Raw genomic sequence first — 27,454 nt, forward strand, 5'->3', positions numbered from 1 at the left:
GTAGAAAAGAAAACCAGGGTTTGTTAAGATCATTTTTTATTTTAAAAATTTATATTAGGTTGCTATTAAAAGTAAAAAATTTATTTCGTCATTTTGTATTTAATTACGTCAATATTTAACTATTTATATTAAGTTTTGGCTAAATAGAGGGCGGCAGAGCTGGCGAGAGAAGCACAAGAGGAAGCAGGAAAAGCTCAAGAGGCTTTAAAACAAGCCAAAAATACAGAAAAAAAACACAGTGACTGGGGAGGCTGAAAAAAAACGACAAAGGAGTGAGACTCTAATTTGTTCCCATTTTATCAAACCAAATGTGATCCAAGAAGAAAAATTAATTAGGTTTTTATTGAATAGTATATTTTTTATTTGTTGCCAACAATATGTAAAATTGGCCAAAACAACCCCCCCCCCCCCTCAACAAATAATAGAAGAAGCAGAAGATGGATATATACTGATGCTGTTAATTCATGATAAGGCTAAGCACAATGTTGTCGGTAGATAGGGAGAGTAGGAGGTGGGTGAAGAGTTTATGGTAGACAGTGGGGTAATGGGTAACGAAAGAAAGTGAAATAGAAGAAGATAAATATTACTTCACAAAATTAACCTTTGGAAACTAAACCCATCGAGTGATCTGAAGAATTGACACACCTTCGTATACTGTAAATGTAGACATCTGTATCTATATATCAACTTATTCATTGCAAAGAAATGCAAATATATGTGAGAACCTGAAAGAAGAGCTTCAAGTTTTTTTGGTTTTCTTACCTCATGATGCACAATTATCTCATTTTTCGAGTATTTTTGCAGAATGCTACGATACATTTCTTGTTGTCATTCTATAGGCATCAACTTTACAAGATTACAAGCAGAAGAAGTTAGGGTTAAACTACGTTTTTTATATCATTGTTGTTATTGATTTGATGGTGTACCATGACTGTACGTTAGCTGAGTATTTAAAACATGGTAGTAGATTATTGTGGTTTCTAAATTTGGTTTCTTTTCCTCTGTTTCATAGGGTTCAGAACGACGTAGTAGTTATTTGAGACTTCATTAATTTTTCACAAACAATTCTTAAATGTACCTCTTTTATCAATGTTTCACGGCAATCCTGATAATTACTTTAAGTCTACCACTGCTGATCATTAAACTTTAAGAAACAATATATATATATATATATATATATATATATATATATATATATACCATTCAATATACGTTTCACAACTTCAAATGCCTAAATGTTTATTAAAATTGAAGTTAGCAGTTACGCTCGATACTTTTGTATTACGTTTTCGATACTCTTAGTTTTTTGGACATTCTCGTTTAATTTTCGGCACTCTTATATTATATCGACACTCTTAAATTATTTATGGACATACTTATATTAGTGTTGACATGTCGATATAAATTAGGACAAACTCCTATAATTTCAAACATGCTTATATTATTTTGGACATTTTGCAACAAATGGCGTAAATTCAAACGTTAAAATGTTCTCTACAAATATGACATAAGCAGTTATAATGTTCATCTACTTTATCGACACTCTCATATTATTTTGGACCTACTAAGTTTATCTTTAGACATTATATTAGTTTCGACATACCTATATAAACGTGGACATACTCCTATTTGGAGATGCTTATATTGTTTTGAACATTTTTCATACGTATGGCATCCCGTACTACGACCAGTGTAAAAGTAAATTTGTCGGAACATTCTCCGACTTTTTGAAGTACGATTACTATATGGTAACAAAATTGAGTGGCTGTCGTCATAATTGGAAGAGCCCCCTCAATTCAATTTTGAAGAGTACACGCATCGCGGGGAATCTTTACATAGTTTTCTTAAATATTTATATATAAAATTGATAAGCGTATATTGAAAAAAAAAACAATTCTAGCAATTTTTTAGCAATATCCGTCAATATTAATTTCATTATTTATTCAATAAGAATACTTTGTCGGAACATTTTGTTATAAATTTGCTCTCGTGGGCTGATACGTGAGGGAAAGGGATTATAGAGAATGCTCCCGACCGGTAAAGTGCCAAAAAGTATACTCCATAAATCTACTTAAAGGGAAACGTATAACATCTTGTTCTTTGAGATAGAGATATACTGCCCGTGTAAATGTTATTCTTTCAGAAATTTCTCTGCCGTTTTAAGTAGAATACTATAATAAAAACATGTTTATGAGTCACCTAAAATCATTGCTAATGTTAACAAAGCCTGTCTGTACGGTAAAAAAAATATTGTGACGGCATGGACAAGGATAATATGTCGAGTCCGTTTATCTTGCTCTTAATTTTTGACATTTGTTCTACGTGAATTAGTGTTGGTTTGAAATATTAAGGGATGAAAAACAGCCGGTTTTCAAGTTAACCGCATCTTTTTCGTTGTATGTAATATTTGACATCCATAAGTGAACACAAAGTTATGATATTGTAACGGGATGTATCCCTTTGAGTAATTCGTTAGTGTAATATTATCGTTTTAGGATTGAGCGTTCCCTCAGTTTTACCCGTCGATGGCCCCTCTCCCAAAGTATGTGTAGTGCTTTTGCGAGTTGCAGGTGGGGACAGCCAATGAAAATCTTACCCCTGTTTTTTGTAAACTTTGTTGAATCAGCACCCGAATTTTGAGATGTTTCCTCCTTGTTAGTGGTAGCGCAGATTGTTTAATTAGTTAAGCTCACCACGCTCACGAGGTATTCCGAGATTGGCCCCTGACAGAGAAAGAACTGAGAGAACCGCCTATTTTCTGTAAGTTGCTACCACTTAACTGGTATAGTTGTTCTATCACACGATTCTGTGCTTGGCATGACTTCTAGGTTTAATTGTTTTTCTTAGGAAAGATAAAATCGGGTATCTTTGGGGTGACGGGCGATATTGTTCGTTCACCTATCGTTGTGCTAAGTGCAGTTAAGTAACAAGAAACGAGGGTGTATTTTTAGAGACATCAAATTTAAAAGATAAAATCGGGTATCTTTGGGGTGACGGGCGATATTGTTCGTTCACCTATCGTTGCGCTAAGTGCAGTTAAGTAAAGAAGAAACGAGGGTGTATTTTTAGAGACATCAGATTTGTTGCAACTTTCTATAGGGGTTCGATAATTGTAATTTCGACTTTACTAAGGGGCTCACAAACGCTAGACCATGTGTTTTAATTGGGCGTATGTCTTGTATATATCTCTTTTATGTTTTCTTAATCAAAGCAAGTAGTGAGAAAGAGTAGTGTCAACAAACGCTAGTATTATCCTTCATCTGTACATACATTGACCCACGTACTGGTTTGGTTGTGATTCGAAAAGAGATGTTTTATTTAGAAATCTAAACTGGTTAAGCCTCTAAGCCAGTCGTCGATGGAGTTCCAACAAAATATTGTATGCCTCCACGAGTTAGTGTAACTGTGTGAGTGCGTAAGTGCGGAAGTGCGTAACTACGTAATGTTATGAAATAGTAATACTGCCTCTTTGATGTTCCCGAAACACTCCATCGAGACACCTTACAGGCCCCTTATATATTTATCTAGGTCATGGATTCAGTTTCCCACGAGAAGTTTTAACTATCTTATTGAATCTTGTTACAGGGCCTTTTCCCAAAATAGATTCCATTATGTCTGTGGAACATTCGAGAAGGTTCTCTCACGTGGTATGGAAGTTTCCATAGAAAAGGGAGGGACTTCCAAACTCCCAACCAATCAGGGCAGATCAGTGCCAGCGCACTTATTTTTAAATCGTTAAGTTAATACAGGATGGTCAGGTTATTGGCTGCCTACTGATTGTGCGCAGAGGGATTTTATAGAAGTAAGGTATAAAAGGCGGTGTGGGTGCGCAAATTCATCACTCCGTCATAAGTTCGTGACTCCGTCATAAGTTCGTGACTCCGTCATCAGTTCGTCGCTTCGTCATTGCTTCTTCACCATTTCATCACTCCTTCTAATTGCGTAATTGACGGAGTCAAATCATTGTATTTTTATTTAATTAGAGAAGAGAATCGACAGAGAAGAAATTATACCGAATCATTAATCAAATCCTATCTCGTCAAATTGCTTTTCTGTGACTCATTGTTTTCTCCCGTTCGAGACATCTCCTGAAGAATAAATACGGCATCAAGATAACCCCAGTACCTTTCTATCGCGAGTCCCGATATAGTATTACTATCGGAGGAGCCGGGCTCGTCACAATATTACAGTAACTGCGCAAGTGCGTAACTGCATAACTGCGTAAGTGGGTAACTGCGTAAGTGCGTAACTGTGTAAGTGTGTAACTGCGTAAGTGCGTAGTTGCGTAGATGCGTAACTATCTAACTGCGTAAGTGCATAAGAGCGTTACTGCGTAACTTCCTAAGTGCGTAACTGTGTAACCGCTTACGTGTGCAGACAATTCCTGTACCATTTCTATTAACTGTTTATCAAAGACTCTGTAAAGTCAGTCAATGCAGTAATTTGTGGTAAATTCATATGCCCGGGTATCAAAGACCGACTGAATACATCGATAAATAAGAGATCAACCAGTCATCAACCTCTTCTCCGATTTTTGTGTTGATATGTGTTAAAGATTTTTATTAGTTCAAGCAGCTGGACTTCGGGAGACACTGGTCAACGTTACAATATATTAGGAAAATATTCTAGTCACATTTAAGGTGATCTAACTGGAGGAACGAGCGAATGGGGTGCTGTTAATGAAATATGTATTAGAGCGATTCCTATAATCTTTCCAATCTTTCAGCCTTATTTTGTATGTTTTATAACAATTGCTATTCGAATTACTAAAACTCAAGGTTAACTCTAATACTTCCTACTTAGAAATTGCTTGAATTTATTCATAAACTAAAACTTGCAGTTGAGAGAAATTGCAATGTTTGAAACAATACCAGAAATTTGGTGGAGGAAATGTGTTTTCATATATAAACGCCAGTTCTTTGTGTAGGCTACAAGACTCCGTTATTATGTTGTTGAATACAAGAGATGTGGATTCGGAATACAAAGGCCCCTGTCATTCCGTGTTCCCCACCTCCGCCCTCCCATTTATGTGATATTCTTTAAAATGACGCTCTCCTTTGAATTTGTGAGTCTCAAGGAGTTTATGACGGAATATCTCTAATATTTGCTATATTTTAGACACAATAGTTAAGCTTTTAATATGTGCTGGATTGGAATGGGTTGAAAGGGATCATCATATGCTTATGGCACTTATCTAGCAATTCGGAGGACGATAGGTTCTATATTTGGGACAATCGAGCAGACGAAAATTGAATACAAGTTACATAATATTCTCACCTGGAGATGACTAAGGGACAAAGCATGTTATGTAGACTAATGAGTTACGTTAGTGAGACTGGTTGAGTATGATCCTTTGACAGATAACTCATTAAAGGAGTCGCCCGGAACCATAGTTATTATCAATTTCGTGTGAATTTAAACGTTTTTTTTTTAATTATCGAACGCCAATACATTCCCACATTGTGTCACTGCAAGGGAAGTGATTCGGGAATAAGGATGGAACATATTAGGTGGTTTTGGTTGGTTGTGTTCTTCTGAATGTAACGGTGGCCTTTACTAAGGAGACTTCTAGAAGAACTGTTCGTCAGACATACTAACTAAATAAATCAGAAGCATATCAAAACGTATATTATGTCGTTCCTACGTTGCTATTTGTTTCTACACAACATAATGGCAGCACTTGAGAAAAACAATAATACAAGTCAGTATACCGGTGCCATGTTTTCAGATACTTTTATTGTATTTTATTTAATATCATTCTCAGTGCCATTATGAAAGATGGCATTTTAAGAAATATATTCCAAGCTCAATGAAATTATTAGAAGTCATCGAGTTCCACGAGATATATAGTTTACCATTATTTGGTTTTGTCTCTCAAAACATATTGATGTCTTGGGAGTAGTCTTTGGTCATAAAAGGTCAATGTTAAGGATATTGTACGTAATAACTATAAAATGTTCATCAGTTCATTAGTGTACCTTTCATTAACTTTTATCTTCCAAATACACAAACCTTCCAAAGCTTCGATATTTTCTTCTTATTTAACATATGTTAGTATTTCGCCAACCGTTTCATATCCTTGTTATCTTGAAGACGTTACCTTAACATTTTGATCATTGAACTGAACGAATTTTCATTGTTGTTGTTGTGATACCGCAATCAGAACCGTGAAGATTCTTCCAGAAGATACCGCGGTAGTCACCATTCAGATTGGAGTAGCCGCAGGAATAGAAAGTTGTCTCATAGGCCGGGTTTTTGTTTTTGCAGCATATCCTTTCTTTAAAAAAAGAGCAAGCAGTATTACCAGTACAGTCTTCACAATTATAGCATTTCTGGTGTGGATGGCTAGAAGGACAATGTTAATAGCAATAATCATAATAATAACAGATACAGCCAGAGTACTCGTAGCCATCTGCTGCTACGCGGTTGCTGAATGAGTAGCAGTTGCTGGTAGAGCCCGTACTACTATCATCTGGATACCACCAGCCACCTCGGTGTTTTTCTGCGCAATCGAAGGTACTCGATCCATCATTATCTTCATCGTGCGTACTAAATCGATATCCTGAATTTGCTTCCATAGCATTATTACCTGGAAGGAAATTAGCGAATAATTAGGGAATGTATACTCTTGTCAAATGAGAAGTTTGTATTCATTTATAAATAACTTTCGGTTCGCTTGCTGTAATTAACGGTTGTCAGTACGAATGTTGCTGTGTTAGTTAATGTTTGGGCTTATGTAATATTTTGAGCTTTAATGTAAGAGTTCTTTCTTTTGGGGGTTTACAAATTTGAAGATAGTCATCCAATTTCGAGTTATTACTGAGGAAGTTTACTTCTGACAATTCGTCTGGGAACCTTAGTTCATAGAAAACGTTCACTATTGAAACATATTTTTTGGTATCAATTCTATAATTTATAGTTTTTACATCCATATTGCGACAAATATTATGTACTGAAGCGATTTCGAGTTACGTGTGAGAGGAGCAGAAATTTATACAGCTCATTCTTGTAAATACTCACTTTTGGCCAATTTTAAAGTAAAGATTTGACTTTATTCAATAAACTAGGTTTTCAGATGAAAGAAAAAGTTGTGAATTGTATGATTTTCTCATCGTTTTCATCGTCTCCTCTCGTGAAACGTCTTATCTTTCATCTGACGGTTTTACTTTCATTTGATATTGACAAAATAATGAGTTTTACCTATAATTTGATTATACATTCATAAAAATAAGAACTAAAGCAGGTAATGCTCCTTGGCAAAGTAAAACATACATTTCGTCTTGACAAATCCTCAACACTATGTTCAAATTCTTTGATACCTTTTTTTTAATACTATTGGCCTGTTAATCATTTCCATGATTGAACATTGTATGGTTAAATGAACCTTAATTTTTATCTCTTAGAAACGTTAAAGCCATATTTAATAACATTCATTTAAAATAATCTTTTATTATATCTTCCAATCATAAAGTTCGCTGTAATTTTGGTTTTTAGACTAGTTATGATTCCTTTATGCTTCTTAGGTCGACAAAGTATGAATGAAAATGCACGAAATTAGACGGAAAACTATATATGAACTTGATATATCATGAAGTTACAATCTATATATATATATATATTAGACAAACACGTGGTAAAGTGCAAAACAAATATACAATGGGCAATGCGTACGTGACTGTAAGCACGATGTCTAGTACATAGTTCTACATTAAAATCTACACTAGAGTTTCTAACATTACCTGAGTATATGTACGAGTGCAAATCCTAGAGTGTGATAACGACTACAGGTAGTTATATTAGAATTAGATTACGCAATAACTACAAGTCTGCGTATGATTGGAATTTAGCACAATACATACCAGCATTTCCATCGAAGTCACCCAAGGACAGTCGGTATTTGTCTCCCTCGTTAGTGATACTGAAAGATGAATAACGGTTGTGGTATGTTGATCCTTCCCTGTTTGTTCTTTCTACTAGAAGTTGGTAGGTTTTTTGGTTTGTCAATTTGTATATTTTATCGTTGCCAATCCAGTGATCTCCTGTTGGGGTTCCAAACCCGTTTTTGTACTCATACCAGTTTCGATAAAAGCTGACGGAACTACTTGTACGTCTTTGCAAAATCTAGAATGAGAATTAACGAGCTTATAGATGGCAAGTAAGTAATGTATGAAACATCTTATTGTACTACAATAAGTGAGAGAAATGAATTGGTAAAGGTCAATAATCCGATTTGTTTTAAACTGATAGGAATATGGATCATTTTAATTAAATAATTGAATGTTTAATCTAAATGTTAGTAAACGAAGACCTGTTATATGAGAAAACACAATTTTAACATGGTAAAGCTTTTGCTTGTCAATGGCTAAAACTTACTGTCCATCCCCCACTAGACATTTCACAAAAAACTTCAAACCCGGAGCTTCCAGCAGGATAAATGATATATTTTCCGTTATTTCTTCTACCAACTGCGTAAAGATCTGAACAATCTCTCGGTCCACTCCGGGTACATGTAAGACCATCGCCTTCAAACCATTCGTTACAGTAACATCCACGGATACCATTCCGCTCCCCGCAGGTCGCTCCTGCACTACAACTGTACCTCTGACTTGTAAGTACGTTTCTGTTGCAAGTTATCCGTAAGGAACAGTCAGAATTAATGTATAATTCACCTTCCTGGAAAGATTAATGATAAACAAAATATTCCAAATATGGGAAAATACAGTTTAATTTGTGAGAATTTTAACGACTTTTGGTGACACACTGGATTAACACTAATGCGCGTTTTTAATATATTAGGTAACGTTCATCGATCTTCATAATTGCGTTGCCATGCTATGTATTTTAGCAAGGTCTAAATGAATTAAGAGCAAAGCATTTAAAATACCCTCGAAGAATCGTACTCACCCTTAAAACACTTCCTTTGGCAGCAACGAAGCACTTGTGGGAGCACGTCACTCCGTCCCCATCGTAGTTTTGATTGCAGTAACATTTACGGACACCGTTCCTCTCATCACAGGCTGCGTGATCACTACACTGGTAACTCTCATCTATAATCTGGTTGTTCCTGCAAGTTGATCTTTGTGTACATCTTGAATTGACGTAAAACTCGCCTTCCTAATTTAAGATTTTCATTGGGGAAACATAATAATAAATACAATATGCAGTTACTGTTATTACAGTGAAATGTACAAGATTCCAAGAATGGCTGGCTAATGCAAATTTCCTTTTCTTGCAGAGGGTATCATCTTTTACGGAAGTTTAATGAGATCTTTGCAGCTAACTTTGATGTTGGGAGCCTAGGGATTTGCCATAATGTTATGTTATGTTCAGTGAAGTTTTATTGCAACTAAAAGCTCAAGTTTCAAAACCTTTGTAACGCACGATTTTGGTAAAAAATATTTAATAACTTGTATCAAAGTTTATAATGTAATGCACACCCGTAGAAGTGATGTTATGCTTCCCTTGCCTGACAGTTTTGCCTGGCCTGTCGAATAAAAAAGGTTCCTTGGTCCCTGTCTAACCGCGATGTACGCGCAATACAGTTATTAGTAAATGTATTGCGATATCCGAAAAAATTAACTTGTTTAAGGTTTGCTCTCAATTAAATGGACAATGAATAAAGAGCAAAGCATGAAAATGGCCCAAAAGAACTGTACTGACCCTTAATACACTTCTTTTGGCAGCAACGAAGCAGCTGTGGGTGCAAGTCGTTCCGTCCCCTTCGTAGTTTGGATTGCAGTAACATTTACGGACACCGTTCCTCTCACCACATGTTGCGTGATCACTACAGATGTAACTCGCCTCTATAATCTGGTTGTTTTCACAAGTTGATCTTTGTGAACATCTTGAATTGACGTAAGACTCGCCTTCCTAATTTAAGATATTCAGTGGAAAAAATAATAACAAAATTATGGATTTGCTGGTGTCACAGTGAAATGTACAGGATTGCAAGAATGACTGGCCGATGCAAATTCCTTTTCTTGCAATGGGTATCAAATATAAGAAAGTTTAATGAGGTCTTTGCAGCCAACTTTGATGTTGGGGGCCTAGGGATTTGCCATTTTGTTATTAAAGTAACTGTCAAATGTTCGTTCCATGAAGGTTTATTGCAACTAAATACTCAAGTTACAATACGTTTGAAATGTACGATTTTGTTAAGAAGTATCCAATAACTCTTTTCAAGGTTTATAAGGGAATGCACACCAGTAAAAATGATATTATGCTTCCTACTAAATGTAATACATCCCTTGACTAACAGTTTTGCCTGGCCTGTCGAATAAAATGGGGTCCATGGTCTCTGCCTAACCGCAATGCACTCGCCACACGGTTATCTGTAAAAGTAGTGCGATACTTGACACCCTCATGTAGTGAAGGTTTGCTTCAAAATATATGGACAATGAATTAAGAGCAAAGCATTCAAAATGGCCTGAGAGAACTGTACTGACCCTTAATACACGTCTTGTGGCAGCAACGAAGCAGTTGTGGGTGCACGTCACTCCGTCCCCTTGGTAGTTTTGATTGCAGTAACATTTACGGACACCGTTTCTCTCATCACAGGTTGCTTGGTCACTACACTGGTAAATAGCCTTTACAATCTGGTTGTTCCTACAAGTTGATCTTCGTGTACATCTTGAATTGACGTAAAACTCGCCTTCCTAATTTAAGAGATTCAGCGGGAAAAAAAACCTGATAAATGAAATATTGCCAATGCAAAATTCCCCATGACTGTTCTAGGAAATGGGATTAATTTTTAGAAAGTTTTATGAGGTTTTTGGAGCCAACCCCAATATACTACACCTAGAGACTCGCCCAAAAAAAAAGTATCTGTCACATTTTGCATTCAAAGGTTTATTGCAACTTAACACTTAGGCTACAATTCTTTCTTATCGCAAAACTTTGGGTTAAAAAGTCAATCATTATTTGTTATGTATAAGAGAATGCACAACCGTAAGAGTAGTATTACCAATCCCTTCTAAATGTAGCACATCCCTCGAATGACAGTTTTGCCTGGCATGTTGAATAACAGGGGGTCAGTGGTGCCTACCTAACCACGCTGCTGCTCGCCAAACGGTTATATGTAAATGTCATGTGATACTTGAAAAGTTTAAATAGTTAAAGGTTTGCTTCAAATTAGATGGACAATAAATAAAGAGCTAAGTGTTTTAAAATGGACTGAAAGAACGGTACTGACCCCTAATACACTTCCCTTTGCAGCATCGAAGCAGTTGTGGGTGCACGTCACTCCGTTCCCATCGTAGTTTTGATTGCAGTAACATTTACGGACACCGTTCCTCTCATCACAGGCTGCGTGATCACTACACTGGTAACTCTCATCTATAATCTGGTTGTTCCTACAAGTTGATCTTCGTGTACATCTTGAATTGGCGTAAAACTCGCCTTCCTATTTTTAGATATTCAGCGAAGAAAATAATAATAAATGAATTATAGCCGAAATTCATTTTGACTTTTCTAGCAGAGGGTATGAACCTTTAAGAATGTTTTGTGATGTAATTGTAGCTAACTCCGATGTACTCGACGAAGTGATTCGCCATAAACAAGTAGCTGAAAAAATATTGCATTCAAAGGTTTATTGTAACTTTACACTAAAGCTACAATTCTTTCTAATCGCAATAATTTTTAAAAAACTAATTCATGGACTTTTATGTAATATTTATAAGAGTTGCACACACGTATGAGTAGCATTTTTAATCCCTTCTAAATGTTATACATCGTTCGACTAACAGGTTTGACTGCACCGGTAACGGAAGTGAGGTCCTTGGTCCCTTCCTAACCGCGATGCACACGCCACACGGATATATGTAAATGTATTGCGATATTTGACAAGTTCAACTAGCAAAGAAAACTAATAAATGAATTATCAATTTGCGGTTGTCACAGTAAGAGGAACATGGTTTCAACGGTGGGTGGCCAATGTAAACTTCCTTTCGATTGATCTAGGTAAGGGTATGAACCATTAAGAAATGTTAATGCAGTCTTTGAAGTCAACTCGGATGAAGCAGGCCCATGGATTTGCCATAAAAAAGATAGCTATCAAACAATTATTGAGGAGGAAAGCATTTAAGTTGCCCCGAAAGAGCCGTACTGACCCTTAATACACCCCCTTTGTCAGCAACGAAGCAGTTGCATTGGTTCAGAGGGATGCATCGTTCTTGTTCTCTGAGATAATCACCGACACAAACACATTGCTCTGTTTCTGGGCGTGATGTAGCCGAGATGCAAGTGTTAGGGTCATCACAAGTCCTCTCACAGGTCTCATTGCTAAATATCTCATTAGCTGGGCACCATTCAATCTTTGATTCTAGAAATCAGGAAAGGAAAATATGTAAATAATAGAAACCTCATACAGACACAATATGACAAGTGGCAAAGAATAGTTTTTTTTTGTCATTACTTCAATACGTGGCTATCAGAACGTTACAGAAAAGAAACACATATTCAGAAGCAGTTCGAATAATCCAGAACAATTTACATCAGGTTGTGGATGATCCTTATTCACATTTATGTTAATATTGATTAAACATTAAGAGGTAATACTCCATCATTTGTTGTGCAGTTGGTCTGAAACCATATATTCGTAGCTTACTTCTCTTTCAGAGTTCCCTCGGTGTTAGTATACTACTTTCTGACAACATCGATGATTATTAACAACATCGGTTGTTCTAATCAAACTGGGAGACATACCAATTAATGTGAAAACGTTCTGTTGTACAAACGTAAAGTAAGAAACATATTTGACGTGTAAACTTTTCTTCCAAAATATCCATCGGTTTTTAGAATAAACCTTTCATTTTATGCACGTTTACTTTTGACATTTAATAAACAATTTTGTTTATTATTTTGGCTTTATGTTTAATAAGAATGTAAAAGACACTTACCATCTGATCTTACGAATGTACCTAAACTAGAGATATAGTAATCCCCCCATTCATCTGAGATACGAAAATCGTCATATGTTACATAGTAAGTATCTCCAGCAACGTTCTCAAACTCCATTCGCAGTTGGTACCGCTTTTGATTTGTTAAGAAGGCAATTTTCTCATTTCCGATCCAAAAATCACTCCCTAGGAAGCCAAAGCCATTTCTGAAATCTTTCCAACTTCTGTTAAAATTAACGGAATCCGATTTTCGTCGCTGTAATACCTACGACGAATATCAAAGAGTTTAATCGTTAACTTTGACGTTATTAAATACTTATTATTTGTTCCCTATTGCAGTGTGATTTGTTGCTAACAATTCTAACAGAAATAAGAATTTATATATCTAACTTCATTTTGCAGTGTAGGCTAGAGGTTAACAGTTTTCTTGGAAGATGAACTACACTGGACTTAACTTCTAAATGTTAATAAATGTTTGATTCAAATTTCGCTTTGATAAAAATATCAAGATTCAATTTTCAATAACGATTTTGTTTAACATCACTATGCATTGCTGTGGGCAAAATTGAAGTAACTTTGTACAAAACTAGTTAAAAGTTGACAAGGAGACAACCATGACATACCGTCCATCCACCAGTATCAAGATCATTATCACAGTAAGCCTCAAACGGTTCCGGATAGCCATCTGGTTTAGTAAGGTACACTCCAGATGTATTGTGGGTAGAGGAACATGCATTCGATACTTCTCTGCAATCTCTCGGATACGCAGGTTGTTGAATAACAAAGTATGTAAAACCTGGATGTAAAGTAAAACAAAGTTAACATTTTATTGCGATTGAAAAATCAGTTCAGTTAACGCAAATAGCCCCTTGACATCTTCAGCCAGTTGTAACGGGCGTGGCTTTGTACTATGAGAGTTACGATAATAGGCTAGTCTTCATGCCACTTAATATAGAGGAAGATATCTAGACTAAAATTTTATAAGGTAATCGTTATTGGATTTTCAAATGTAATTGTTTTGAAATATTTTCGTTAACATAAGTTTTGAATAGTTTTCAGCTTGTAATGTAAATTCCAAGACCATTTTAATCGAATGTTTTCGTATTTATTTATCGTATTCATTTCGGATCAAAAGATTCATGAACACAGTCAAATTCCACTTAACGTACATGAAAAAAATATCGATGTAGCACAATGGACATGTAAATATAAAAAAAAAATACACGACTCAGAGGAATCAATTTCATAATGGATGTTCGGAAGGGGTACATGATCGAAAATCAAAACGTCTAGAGCGAGGGCTAAAGAACCAACATTTCCAGCCATTCAAGTTGACCAACTGAGGTGTTAACGTTTATTATACATAAGTGATATAGCTTGCTGAGGTAACTTCTTATCATAAGGTAAATCCGAACATAACAACTACACCTACCTGAAGATCTTCTTTCGGCACTGACGATTACCTGTGTAATAAAGTACATTTAATGTTGTGAATGCATTACAAGACATACAGGTTGATGTAGTCAACACTAGGCAGGATCAGATTAAATCTAATGTTAATGTCTAATAAAAACAGTTCGAGGGAAAGAACATTTCGCAAACTGGTCCAAACTGTGTTAGTTTAAAACAAGTTAAATCGATTTAAACTTTGGTAAATTCTCCGGATCACCACTTTTAATGATGTTTTCCTTTTGTCTACATTAAATATCTGATTTACAGGTCAATGATCACTAACAGAATACAACTTTCTTCCAGGAAACATTAGATTAATGGCATTTTCCGGTGTTACAGCCACCCTCGAACATGATATGCAAGCTAACGAGAGAGAACAAAGGCAATAGCTGGCTGCTTCCTCAAACAGCTTTGTTGCTTAATGCAGACAGATGTTCTTTGTTCAAGTTATATTTTGACATAAGAACATTTTAGACATATGTTGTAACGCATTTGTGTTTAACAGTCTTTTATAACACGTAGGGATCATTTACATCGTCCTAGCTATTCTTGTTGGACTAAGATTACCGTGTCTTGATACTTACCGTGCACTATGAAAATCTGAGATCTGAAAGGTGTCATTTTATTTTGAGGTAAGTTCATAGCCATAGATTGTTATATCTTACTAACTAAACAAATGCAGCAGTGCGGCAGAAGCTCAGCTAAGCTTCTCTTTGATAACTTTGTTGCTAGTGTTGTGCCGATATCCTCGATATCGGTTTTGCCGATATTCCAATCCCATATCGGCCCGATACCGATATCGATATTTTTAAACAGCCAGAATGAAGGTCAAATCGCACTTGCTTTAGTATGCTTTAGCATGCTTTAGTATATAAGGTATCACAATTATCATCGGCTATCGTAAGTTATTATCGTGTTCACAACTCAAACTCAGTAAAAACCTATTTAACTCTCATTTGCGGGGAAAAAAGGGCATATTCTATAACATGAGTCCTATCATAAATAAACGATCATATTCCCTACCAAGTTGATATGCACGAAACTGTGTGCTAGCATTTTCTTGTGGAAAAACACAAGACTATCCTTCCTGTTTCTTCTGTTGAACTATTCGTTACTCTGTTTGACCAACTACGTTCAACACTTAGACTGCAAGTCTTATACAACATTTCGTCAAATGGAGCCTAGATATTCTTAGAAAAAAATACTGAAAGATGACACCGTGTGAGGAATACAACTGATATCATGTAGACAAGATATTAGCGTATCCGGACTAAGAACTTTTACTACCACTTGCGTTTAACGGGGCCACCGGCAACAAATTGTAATACCCAAATGTAATTCTTACATATATTAAAATAAGTTACTTATGTTTGACCGCGGTGCATTGTTAGTAGGTCTGACTATGCAGTATTTACAACTTTGATTGTACAAAGAGTTCTTGGATTCTTGCCAATAATATTTGCAAGGGCAAATATTTGTCATCGGGTAAGTTCAGTTTGAATTGTGATGTGTTCAGTTGTATAATACAGCGAACAGACTGGTGAGAGTTACTTTAACCCGCGACAACTGGTATGTACGCAACGTTAAGTGGCCTGAATGGTCTCTTTACATATCGATATATCGTTAGATTGTTAAATATCTTTCAGAACTTGCGCCATGTATATATAACCAGTTGATTGACACAGTGACTACTGGGTATTAATCAAAATCGAAAACGAAACTGAGGAGTTTTATACATGCAATGATAGAACGAAAACTTAAGAAAAAAGTATTCCTCCACGAAACCAGTTAAATGTTGTGGATATCACGTTTGAATCGTGCTGACCCAAAAATGCACATATTCAATAATAGAAGGACCTGCAACTTTTTTTTTACAATCGACGTACCACATAGAAAAATTAAAGAGCAGTAATCGGAATCGGCTCCAACAATATAGGTCATTCTCACATGTATTACACACACACACAAACTATGGAAAAGTTCAAACTGCAAATCTGTCAAGTAGTCCTTTTACAGAGAATGACATCGAACTAGATTGGAAGCCTGAATAGCAAGTAAATGTTTGACTTGATGAAGTCTCTCACAGGTGGAATTGCATCCCAAAATGACGGGAAAATTAAGATGGAAGATATTTTGCTACTCACATCACAACGCATATTGGTCATAAATACTAAACGTTTGTAAAATAAATTTCATGATCATTGCATAATGATTTTGGCCCACATTCATAGTAACTGAAAACTCTACAGAAGCCCCTGTTCAGGATCCTCACATGACGATAAAAAATATTCTTCCTGAACAACTTTGGTTGAGCACCATTCACACGATATATGCACAATGCAATATGGTAAAGGTACGGTATGGCACATAGAAAACGTTAAGGCGAGTTTTGGGGAATATAGTCAACGTTTTTTTATCGTAATGTTATTCAGGAAAACAACGAACTACAACATTGTGTTAATAATCACATTAAGTTGGGTATCACATGTTGTGTTTTTCTTGCATACATTACTCGTTCGAACAATAGCCACACAATATCAAATGGAGGGATTTAATACGATATCTTTCAACATATCAGTAAACCGAAAGTTTTTCAAGTGAATTATTACCATACATGGAATAGTTAGAAGCGTTATGACAATACTTTCTAGTTTTTGCAACGTGTTAGAAAGATACATTTAATACAGTGTAAGAGGTTCAATATTGTTTAATTTGTAAAAGTCAATCATTTATGGGTTTTCTTAAGTATAAGCAGAGTTTTCCTTTTGTATACTGAAATATTTTACATGTTACTTTAAAACGACAAACGAAACGTTAAGTTTTGTACCACACCTACCAGCCACATGTTTACATGAAGGGAGGTTGAGAGTCGGTTGGGAGGGTGTGATGGAGGACAGCGAAGAGGGATAGTGTGAGTGGGGATCGGTGACTACTCCCACCACATACATTTTATAGTTATAGTACATTTCCAGTGTTCCTATTATAGGAAATCTTGCCATTAACAATGAACGACGACATACATTAGAATATCTTCGCGTTAGTTTACATTCAATTCCTGTATTCAAATTGCGACTATTAAACGTTACCTAGTTTGTCAAATACAAAGAACTTTACATGATCGCCACGACTTTATGGAGTATCTTGTGCGAAAATCAAAGTAAACTACGGTATTTGTGACTAGAAAATTTACAGATAAATTAGTGAAAAAAATGTCTTTCCCCAAGTAGTTTATTTCCAGATTTTACGTATCACATAATAAATTATTTTTCTCAATTGTATTTTAATATATACTTAAAATAGTTAATTTCTTTACACAATGACATAGCCTGTAATAATCCAGAATTTGACAAAACCATCACATTGGATTATTTAAATTGTTGGTGAATTGGATTATTTAAAAAGTAGGATTTTCAATACAAACTTAATATACTTTTTGGTGAAAATGTTCTTGCTCTAACTATGTTGTATTGTTTGTTTTTTTGGCTTTAACAGATTAATCCTAATTTGAAGTAAGAAAAAAAAATAAAGACAAACCAATAAACCATGTAATAAGGTATTCCTAATCAACATAACATTGTAATGCAAATTGAAAAATATCATTATTTAAAGGCTAGCAACCAAAATGAGCATCAGGTTGTTTTTTTAAAGTGTTAGAAATGTTCTCTGCATCTGCACTGAGTTATTCCGATAGTTATATGACCTTTAACTCGATTTATTTATTTATTAATGATAGGATGAAATTGTGGATTTACCTGTTGAATTTTGTAACAAATATGGCTTATATTAGAAACTACAATATAGCAAACTGATTTAATGCATGAAAACACACAATTCTTCAGTGAAATGGATTTATTTGATGAAGCATTTTTATGGTTTTGAAATCAATTTCTTTGTGTGACTAGTTGGCTGGACTCAAAGACTAAAGAAACATCTTACTACGATTTTATGTTGAGTATTATTTTTTGCAAATAACTATTATTTTCCCTCAGACTCCACATTGCTCTGTTTCTAATCACAAAACTAATGATTATTTTACATTATTCGAATGACTCGAAGCGGTAATTCAGATGTTATCAAAATGGCAATTTATAAGATCTTATAAAACAACTTATACGTATAAGTACCGTCTTAGGCATTGGAAAGGGACTTTCAATATTTTAATGTTCTAGTTTATACAATTAAAACGATCATGTTTGTAAAAAAAAGTATTATTTTTAAACAATGCTCTTAAAAGACTATTAGTTGTTATGATCATCAACAAATCACTACTGCTTGCTAGATTTCCACGTTTCTGCACATTTCATTATACTAGCGCGACACGTCAATTCGAGATACACAGTTAATCAAGTCTCACACATTCGACAAACAATACTTTAGAGATGTTTCATTTTAACTCACGAGAATTAAAAAAGAAATATCAAAAAGTACAATGTTCATGAAAGTGAGCTAAAAAAAATGTATTTTATTGTTTCTTGCATTAATTAATGTATTGTAATATGAGCATATTTAGGGATGTACACATTGTTTTAGGTAACGATATATCAAGATATCTCAATTAAGTTTTCCATTCACTACCAAAATCTCATTTTCTTTCTTTCAAGTTTCCCTTATCTTGTATTGTAATAGGACATTACGTATGATTAGAAAGGAGTTACCTCTGGTCAAGTGATACTAATTCTCGTTTTGACATTTTTCATTGAGGAAATAACTGTGATCTCTACTCAATCAATCAATTTATTGAACTTTCACTTTAAAAGGCATGCGATAGAAGACGTTCTTTACAACTTTATCATTTTATATAAAATAAATGGAAATTTCTTACATTTCCTCTGCTCTTATATCCATCATCTTTAAAAATTGCGTTTAAAACAAATGTTGCTATTAAGTTAACAAAGTCGAGTATCGTGATTATAAAACACTAGAAATTTCGAACAATATGTAACTGAAGGAACAATAAAATGACAAGAGAACACAGAAAGAGAGAACAAATATATGCTAGACACTAATATCGCATGAGGTATTTCTAACGATCGCCCTACCATTCTTTCGTGAAAGCAATATGAAGCCACGACGTAGTGTCTGAAAACAGCCGTAGCACTCACAAGAAATGGAATTGTTATAATTCTGACTGTGTAGAAGTAGTTGTGTCTTTGAAAATTCGTTCTGCAATAAATCCGCGTAACCTAAGTTTACTATTTTCAGCATTAATCTCGTATATATTCATTTTTAAATTTCTTTTAACTAGTTTCAAACTAGATTGACGTGCATACCAGTTAGTTTTAATTTATATTAATGTTATTCAACCTTGTATCCTTGAAAATGTACAATCCAAAGTAGTGATCTTTATGTGTCCGTTTTTCAAAATGCATTTCAAAATATCGTTATGCCTTGTTGCAGACTGTTTTTCAAACATTGCTACATAAATAACGATATCCTTTAAAGTGATATCGATGAGCATGTGAAGAAAGTAATTATTTAGGTGTTCCCTTACAACATTTAAAGCTGCAAATTTCGCATTTGGATGATAGTTTACATAAATATTATCAAGCTTAAAACTGAGCATTGCTTCAAATTTGAATGAATTGAATCGGACTTACCACCCTTTGAAGTTATATATATATCTCTTATTAAAAGGATATACCTTATCATTATAGTTTTTTTCACAGCAGTTACCCAACTGTTGACTATTTGTATTTGAAGTTAATTTAAGCATCTTTGTGATTGGATTATGACATATAAATATTTTGGGGTTAGGTTAGTCAACGCAGATGTAGCTTTAATGTTTTCATAATGATAACTTGGACGAAGACAAGCAATAACGAGTCTGTTTTGAAATCATATCAAAATAATAGAGCTGAAAAAGGAAGTTGCCATTATACAGACGAGAATCAAGTTATCCGTTGTATTTAATAACAAAAAGTAAGTAAAAAAATAAGCAAAGCACAATAAACAAATCAAGACAAAGAACAACAGAAACACATAACCATACAAAAAAAGTATCGACTATCGTTTGTATCGATAGGGAATCCCATCTCTGGATATTTAACAAGAAGAAATATTTTCACTTTTGAATCTAGAAATAACTGGATTTTATAGTTTAGCTTGTAGTTATCGCTGAAATAATTGAATTTCATAGTGTTAGTTATTGTACTCGTAGCTAAAACTATGGAACAAGAATTTATAAACTAGATTAATCTACTTGTTAATTAAGTTCAATAATTGATGAAATGAAGGAGTTTTGTAACGTGTTGATATGTACTTCAGAAAGGTGGGCTTGGCTATTGGAACGGTAACCTTGTGCACTGAAATGCTGTAAAGGATATGTAGGACGCGTTTGAAAAGAGAATACTATTTCCTTGTCATATCACCAAACGTGATTGACTTTTAGTTATTGGTGTGTAACCAAATAAGTTTAAGATATATGAAATAGCTATTCTTGTAAGTATTTTACATATAAGCAAATATGAGAGAATACTTTATATAGGCATAGAAAAACCAATTACATCTAATTTAGTTCATTTTCTAGTATGCATGTGTGGTTCAATTAAAGACGTTTTGTTATATGTAGAAACACTGTTGTTCTTTCGCAAGGTTAACAATTCTAAGTATTTTAAATTGAAGGCCTTTCTTACTGAATTTCATCAGGTATTTTTATCGATGTTTTCCTATTTATTGGAAAAAGTTCTTACTTCAGTTAGTCACATCATTTAATATTAACAGAGCTAGCTCAGCAACACAACTTAAGTTATTTTCGAAACAGTCAGTAGATATTCAATGGTAAAATATTAAAAATATTAAATACTAGAAAGACTTACCCTTTCTGTTCCAAACGAGTTGCAAATCGTCAAAACAGTCAAACAAACTTTGAAAAGCTTCTCCATGATTTCGGGTTTGTATAGATGACAACCGAAAGCATATTCGATGAAGTGCAAAGGGCAAATAGCACAGAGTGTCTCTTTAGGGGTGATCAACTCCTTACTGAAATGACCTTAGTAGTGGTATGGATGTCCATTAATGCCATTATTTTATTTGAAATATGTACATTGGCCTCTGTGAATTAGGCTAGTGGTCATGCGCAATCTAACTTAATATTATTTGTAGCTATTTGCATCTTGAACTTTCACTCTATATATACAGTAAGCTTCAGTTGCATAATGTTGAATTGTCCTTGTTCCGATAAATATAGCATAAAACCTATTGTATACTAATTGACTTTCGTGTCTCTAGTTCCAAGGACAGCAGTGATATTGCAATTTAATAACTCTTAATGTATTTGCTTTTTAAAACAAGTATCGTGCTACGTTTTAATGTTATTACGTTCAGTGTGGTTTATGATCAAAGGTTTTGTAATTGTGCGTAGTTGTGATTTCAATTCTACCAAACCGATAAAAAGAGTAGGAATGCTGATTTACTTGTTCTGGTTGATATCATCCATATGTTTAAGAACCCTTTATGAGTGATTATGTTAGCTAAGTTACTTTGCTTTTGGTTGGAAGGCAAAATTAAAGCAGTATCGATAGGACAGGAAGTGATACTACTAATCAACACTTTATAACATGCATGAACTAGTACAATACATATTATATACCGTGAAATGTACGGTATGATCTATTCTACACTATCGATATGTATGTACAAATATCTAATTAACACAGTTTGGAACATTCGAAGTTTGTCAGTAGTATGCTATATGAACAATACTTCCTTGTTTATGATGCCAACGTCACACCCTGTTTGCGGAATCGAGTATCCTCACATCTGATTGAATAAACATGTCAGCTGTTTTGTTGGGCTTTCACTGAATTTTTATTATTTGTAAAAATTACATCCATACTGACTGTAAACAATAAAAAAAATCTTTGTCATTTATATAAGATATTGAATCTAAGGAGCTTGTTTTGACATTTAAAAAGGTACACTGATATCAGATTACAAACCTCTCTTTTAATTAAAATATTGTTTTAATTTGTGGCAAGAAAGGCTCAAGGGTCTTTAAGACAAGTCAAGAATGCAGAGGAGAGACGAGTGGTCGGAGAGAAGGCTAGACGTGAGACCTTATTCGTTCCCACGGCAGCAAACCAAACGTAAAAGTTTTCTAAAAAAAACATTCTAGTTCAGCTGAATTATTTCAGATGAGCTATAGCGATGCGCATGCTGCGAAAATTCCGTCACTTTTTCCACCTTGTTTGAATGACTGCCATTTCGTCATTTCCATTCGATTTGACTGATCGTTTGTCAGAGGTTCGAGAGACTTCATCCTCTTTATATGCAATCATATTTGTTAGGTCATTTGAGTTCAAAAGGGATCCTTTTCTGATTCTCCTAGAAATGTCGTCCGAATCTGCTGAAATATTGTGGAAATAATGTTTGAATAATGGTGAACCAACGTTGTTTGGAAGAAATGTTTGTTTCGTCATCTATGGGCCCAAAACCGGGCCTTCTGTATGTAATGTTGGCCACATATCATATGCAGTGAACATGAAATTTGTTTCACAACTATTTTCTATTCATGACCAGCTTGCGTTTTATGTGAGTAGCAAAATGTCTTCCAACTTAATTTTACCGTAATTTTGGGCAATAATTCCACCCGTGGGAGACTTCATCATGTCAAATATTCAGTTTCTATGCAGGTTTTCTATCTAGTTCGATGGCATACTCTGTACATGGACTACATGGCAGATTTGCAATATCAACTTTTTCTACATTTTGCGTGTGGAATATGTGAGGAATGATCTATAGTGTTGGAGCCGATTCCTTTTCTCTGCGGTACGTCGATTGTAAACAAGTTGCAGGTCGTTCTATGATTGCATAGGCACAATTTTGGACAGCGCAATTTAAACGTGATATCCATAACATTTTAGCAGACTTAGCAGAGGAATACTTTTGTTTACGTTTGCGTTCTAATATGAATGAAAACTACGAAGTGCCAGGGACGTAGCCATGACCTTTAATGATACTTTACTGGCCTTTTGTATGGTCCCACTTAAGTACTGACTACTAATGGTGATGCACTGAGGACACAATGACAACAAATTAGCATGACCTTTAATGATGCTTTACTGGCCTTTGCCCTGTTTCATTGTCCCAATTATGGGGAGGCTGATAGCAAACTGTCACCATGGCAGTGTCGATTTTTTTTTTAAACTGTCGTTGTTTTAGCATGGTATTTTGTCAGTGCTCTTTTGATATTGAATACTCGTCAGCTCCGTTAACTCGATTGTAATCGTAGTAACATTCACGCTTACTGATTCAACTACTTACTTAGTTTGGCAGATGCAATTAGCTAAATTTAGCTTAGAGCCAATTACAAGCCTACAGTTGGCCACTGCGTAATAAAATACATATTGCCTACCTAACCGCACTCTATGGAATGTCACGAACTGTATGCACAACAACGTTCGTTCTATGAGTCGTCCTAAGTTGTTGCACGAACAGCATTTTATGAAGCTAAGCTAGCAATCGTACGTGATACGCACTTCCTATAATAATTATTACGCTGCTAATACACTGCGATAACGATATTTGTTTTTAGGCCACTGCAAATCTGGCTATATTACAAATTATGAAAGTTTATATTGTCCATCAGTTAAGTTCGTAAAATGTATTAAAGTCCAGACATTGGACAATAAACAAGAATCATCATACTGGAAAACTTGTGAAAGAGCACTATGTTTGTCTTTCTGATATATTATGTAAAAAGAACATGTAAAAGAATTTAAACAGGAAACAAAATCTGCTGATAATGATATCATATGATCAGGGGCGTAGCCTACATTTTTTTGGGCCAATTTATCCTTTTTTTTTAAAACACCCATAATTCAAATCGATAAGCTTGCTGGACGAGTTTAAGAGTCTATAGACAGGAAAAACTATTGAAATGAACGTAGCAAGAATATGGCTAAATGAGGTGAACTATTCTTCTGTCATCTATGCTGTCATTTCTATCGCGTGCCGTTCATTCAACACTCTACCCGCCGAAAAAGACTAGGATCTGATCTTGTCACTTTTTTAACATGTTTTTGTTTTTAACCAGTTTACGCAGATACTATTTCAGTTGAGAAAACACTTGAGAAATTTGCATCAGATGGCAATCGTCGGATAGCTCTCGCCTTCTCTTATTATGCTAACTTAAACATTTACTAGCTACAGTTGTATCAAAGACAACTACTGGCTATAGTTGTATCAAAGACATTTCTGGACTATCTTTGTATCTACAAGTATCAGAAGTTGAAAAGTAAGACTACTCTGTACATGTACCTTGCTAATTTTAATACATTATGTAGTATTGAATTACGTACTATTTTAACTCGTTAGTTTTTGGGGTTTAAAAGTGATATTGAATAAGGTGTCTCAAGTTAGCAAGAGGCCAGGGAACCAGAATTAACATTCGGGAAGGGCCGTTTCCGGCCATCTGGGGGGTTTGTAAAACCAAAAATTTTCTTGTACGCTCCGCGCCAACTGATGGTTGCGCTCCGCTCAGATAGTCGTGCCTACAACTTTGAAATTCAATATCAATCGCAAAAAGGGCTCCCCCCCCCTTTCAAATTCCTGGCTACGTTGCTGCGAAGTGCATATACTGTTGGTTCTTTGTTTTTGCAATGGGGCATAGTTTATCCCTAGTAATTAGTACAACGACATATTGCATACAATATGTTCGTGACAGTGTTTCCAAGCAAAACAGGAGATGGGAGGAAGGAAATGAAACCCGATGTGTCTGCTTTGTCTTACTTTTTTTGCACAAACAAATGGATAAACCGCTCAAAAATATTGTCATTCAAAACAAATTTCTCAGCGTTGCTGCTCTGGTTGGTTACTTGCTGGTGGCAAAGGATACTCAGCCATGTTTTTGCGGGTGTGCGGGTGTCGGTGTGCGCGCTTCTGTGACAGTTGCATGGGTCGGTGATATCTCAAAAACGGAGTGATGGATATTTGTCATACTTTCTATGTAGATGTACTACAGTAAGAAGTTGTGCTTCATATTTGTTGGCACTGACCTTTTGAATATTAATGAGGTAATGGGGTCAACCGTAAAAATCTTTACATTGCAATAACTCCGCAACCGTTAAGTCGGACTGTAAACAAACTTGGGATATTGTTGATGGTTAATGTAGATGGAACATGAACGCCCAAATTTTTAAATTTCCACCTTTAATGCCTTTTGGGACACATTCTTTGGGTCCGATTTTGTGGGCCCCAATATTTTTGGGACCATTAAGGCCCACATTTTCTTTAAAATAACTTTGCAATAACTAGGCAACCGTAAGTCCAATTGTAGCCAAACTGAGTTTACAGTTGTTGGTTAATGTAGCTGGTACATTTTGGCCCGGCAAAATCTCCGGGCCCGTTTTAGGCCGGGTGGGTCCAAATTTTATTTTCACGTCAAATGCATTTTGGGTCACATTTTTTGGGCCCGATTACTTGTGGGACCATTTGGACCCACATTTTGGAGGGTTCATTTTTTTTGGGGAAACTATATTTTGAGCCACTTTGAGCCAAATATGTTTGAGACCATTTAGGCGTAACATTTTATCAGGGCCCAATTTTTTGGGAAGGTGCCAAATTTTAAACTTGCAATAACTCCACAACCTTAAATCAGGTTGCATCTAAACTTGGAATACAGTTTTTCGTTGATAGCTGGTACATGCGGGCATAAATATTTTGCTATTGAATGATGACATACAACACATTAATATTCCACTTAGCAAGGAACCATAGCGCCTGTTAGGCTCTTGTTTAACAATCGTTCCTTATGCTGCGTATTGTAATAGTCCACGCAAAAAGAAAAAAAAAGAGTGATATTGATATTTCAATAGCTATTCCGGTTTTTACTATATTCAATATTAATATTTACTAAATCTCCGAATGATCCATTGCTACATAAATGATGACTAGTCCCGCTCATTACGGGACTGAATGTTTCCGAACCAAATCATTTTCCTTTAACTTTATATAAACGAGAGAGCATTCTTGGATAACTTTCAATACCACTTGTGCTGGACAGCAACATGAAACGAATTGTAAAAATGTATGTATGTATATGTGATCTTTCCGCAAGCAGGAACTCGCAAAAGAAGCCATGGAGGCTTATAGACTAGCAAGCTGACCAAGCCAATCTCTCGGCACACATCCATTTAACGTCCATGTCGGGAAGTTATTATTGAACAACACGATTGCCAGACGACACACATTGCTGTCGGCGGGAATCGAACCGGGGATCTCATGACTGGGAGACGCCGGTGTTAACCACTAGGCTATACACTCCGCCGTTATGTTATTTGAAGTTTCAAGTTTGAAGTAAAATGTTTGAAGTTTGAAGTAAAATGTTATTTGAAGTTTCATGGTTTGCTCTTGAGTTTCGTGTTGTATCTGAGGAACTGACTTAATAGTTTGTGTGTTAGAATAAGTAGTCCAGCCGCTGTAATTAATGAGCCTCAAATGGTCATTCCTCAAGTAAAAATGGTCCAGAAGTATAACATGGATAAATAGCAGTGATTCTTACGGTCATATCAAAATTAATTATTTGTTTGTTAGAATAAGTAGTCCAGCCGCTGTAATTAATGAGCCTCAAATGGTCATTCCTCAAGTAAAAATGGTCCAGAAGTACAACATGGATAAATAGCAGTGATTCTTACGGTTATATCAAAATTAAGTTTGTGCCTTTATTTCTCCTGAATGTTATCCTTTCAAAGAAAATTGTAATACTGTGTTACGTTAACACTGTCAATCGAATTATCGTCAAGTTACGCTGGCTCCTTTACTAAATCACAACATACCTTTCCGCCATTTAAGTCTGTTGTTCTTGTAATTTGCAAACTTTACGGTAGTTGACATTATAGTGTAGTGTTTGTGGGAACGATTAACGCAAGAAAAACAACATCCAGAATTGTTCACTGCGTCTCTTTTGCCTTCTGATTATGAAGTAAATAAAAGTTATAAGTAACATCAAGAAGTTAAATCTAATATCAAACGATTAACCAAACCGGAACGAAGGAGAAATTAAACAGACGCGAAGTCAACGTATTGACACTCCTGTTTAACTCTTTGCTTAGGCCTAAACTCGACAACGTACAATAAATTTGCCTTAACAAGCGTAAGGTCAATATTAT

The 27,454-nt window shown here is 35.2% G+C and overlaps 1 protein-coding gene across 1 annotated transcript; it reads right to left on the bottom strand.

Annotated features, from left to right (window-relative positions):
- Nucleotides 1-5,722: 5,722 nt before the first annotated feature.
- On the bottom strand, nt 5,723-21,410 carry LOC139973671 (uncharacterized). Its single transcript, XM_071980496.1, has 12 exons — nt 21,164-21,410; nt 14,329-14,359; nt 13,520-13,692; nt 12,897-13,161; nt 12,108-12,319; nt 11,192-11,401; nt 10,446-10,655; nt 9,661-9,870; nt 8,905-9,114; nt 8,374-8,673; nt 7,860-8,121; nt 5,723-6,589 (listed from the first exon to the last, which is right to left on the bottom strand). The coding sequence occupies exons 1-12, from the start codon at nt 21,227-21,229 to the stop codon at nt 6,360-6,362; spliced, it is 2,379 nt and encodes a 792-aa protein (XP_071836597.1). The 5' UTR covers nt 21,230-21,410; the 3' UTR covers nt 5,723-6,359.
- Nucleotides 21,411-27,454: the final 6,044 nt, after the last annotated feature.

Source organism: Apostichopus japonicus, chromosome 9 (genome assembly GCF_037975245.1).
Source record: "Apostichopus japonicus isolate 1M-3 chromosome 9, ASM3797524v1, whole genome shotgun sequence".
Taxonomy (NCBI): Eukaryota; Metazoa; Echinodermata; class Holothuroidea; order Aspidochirotida; family Stichopodidae; genus Apostichopus; species Apostichopus japonicus.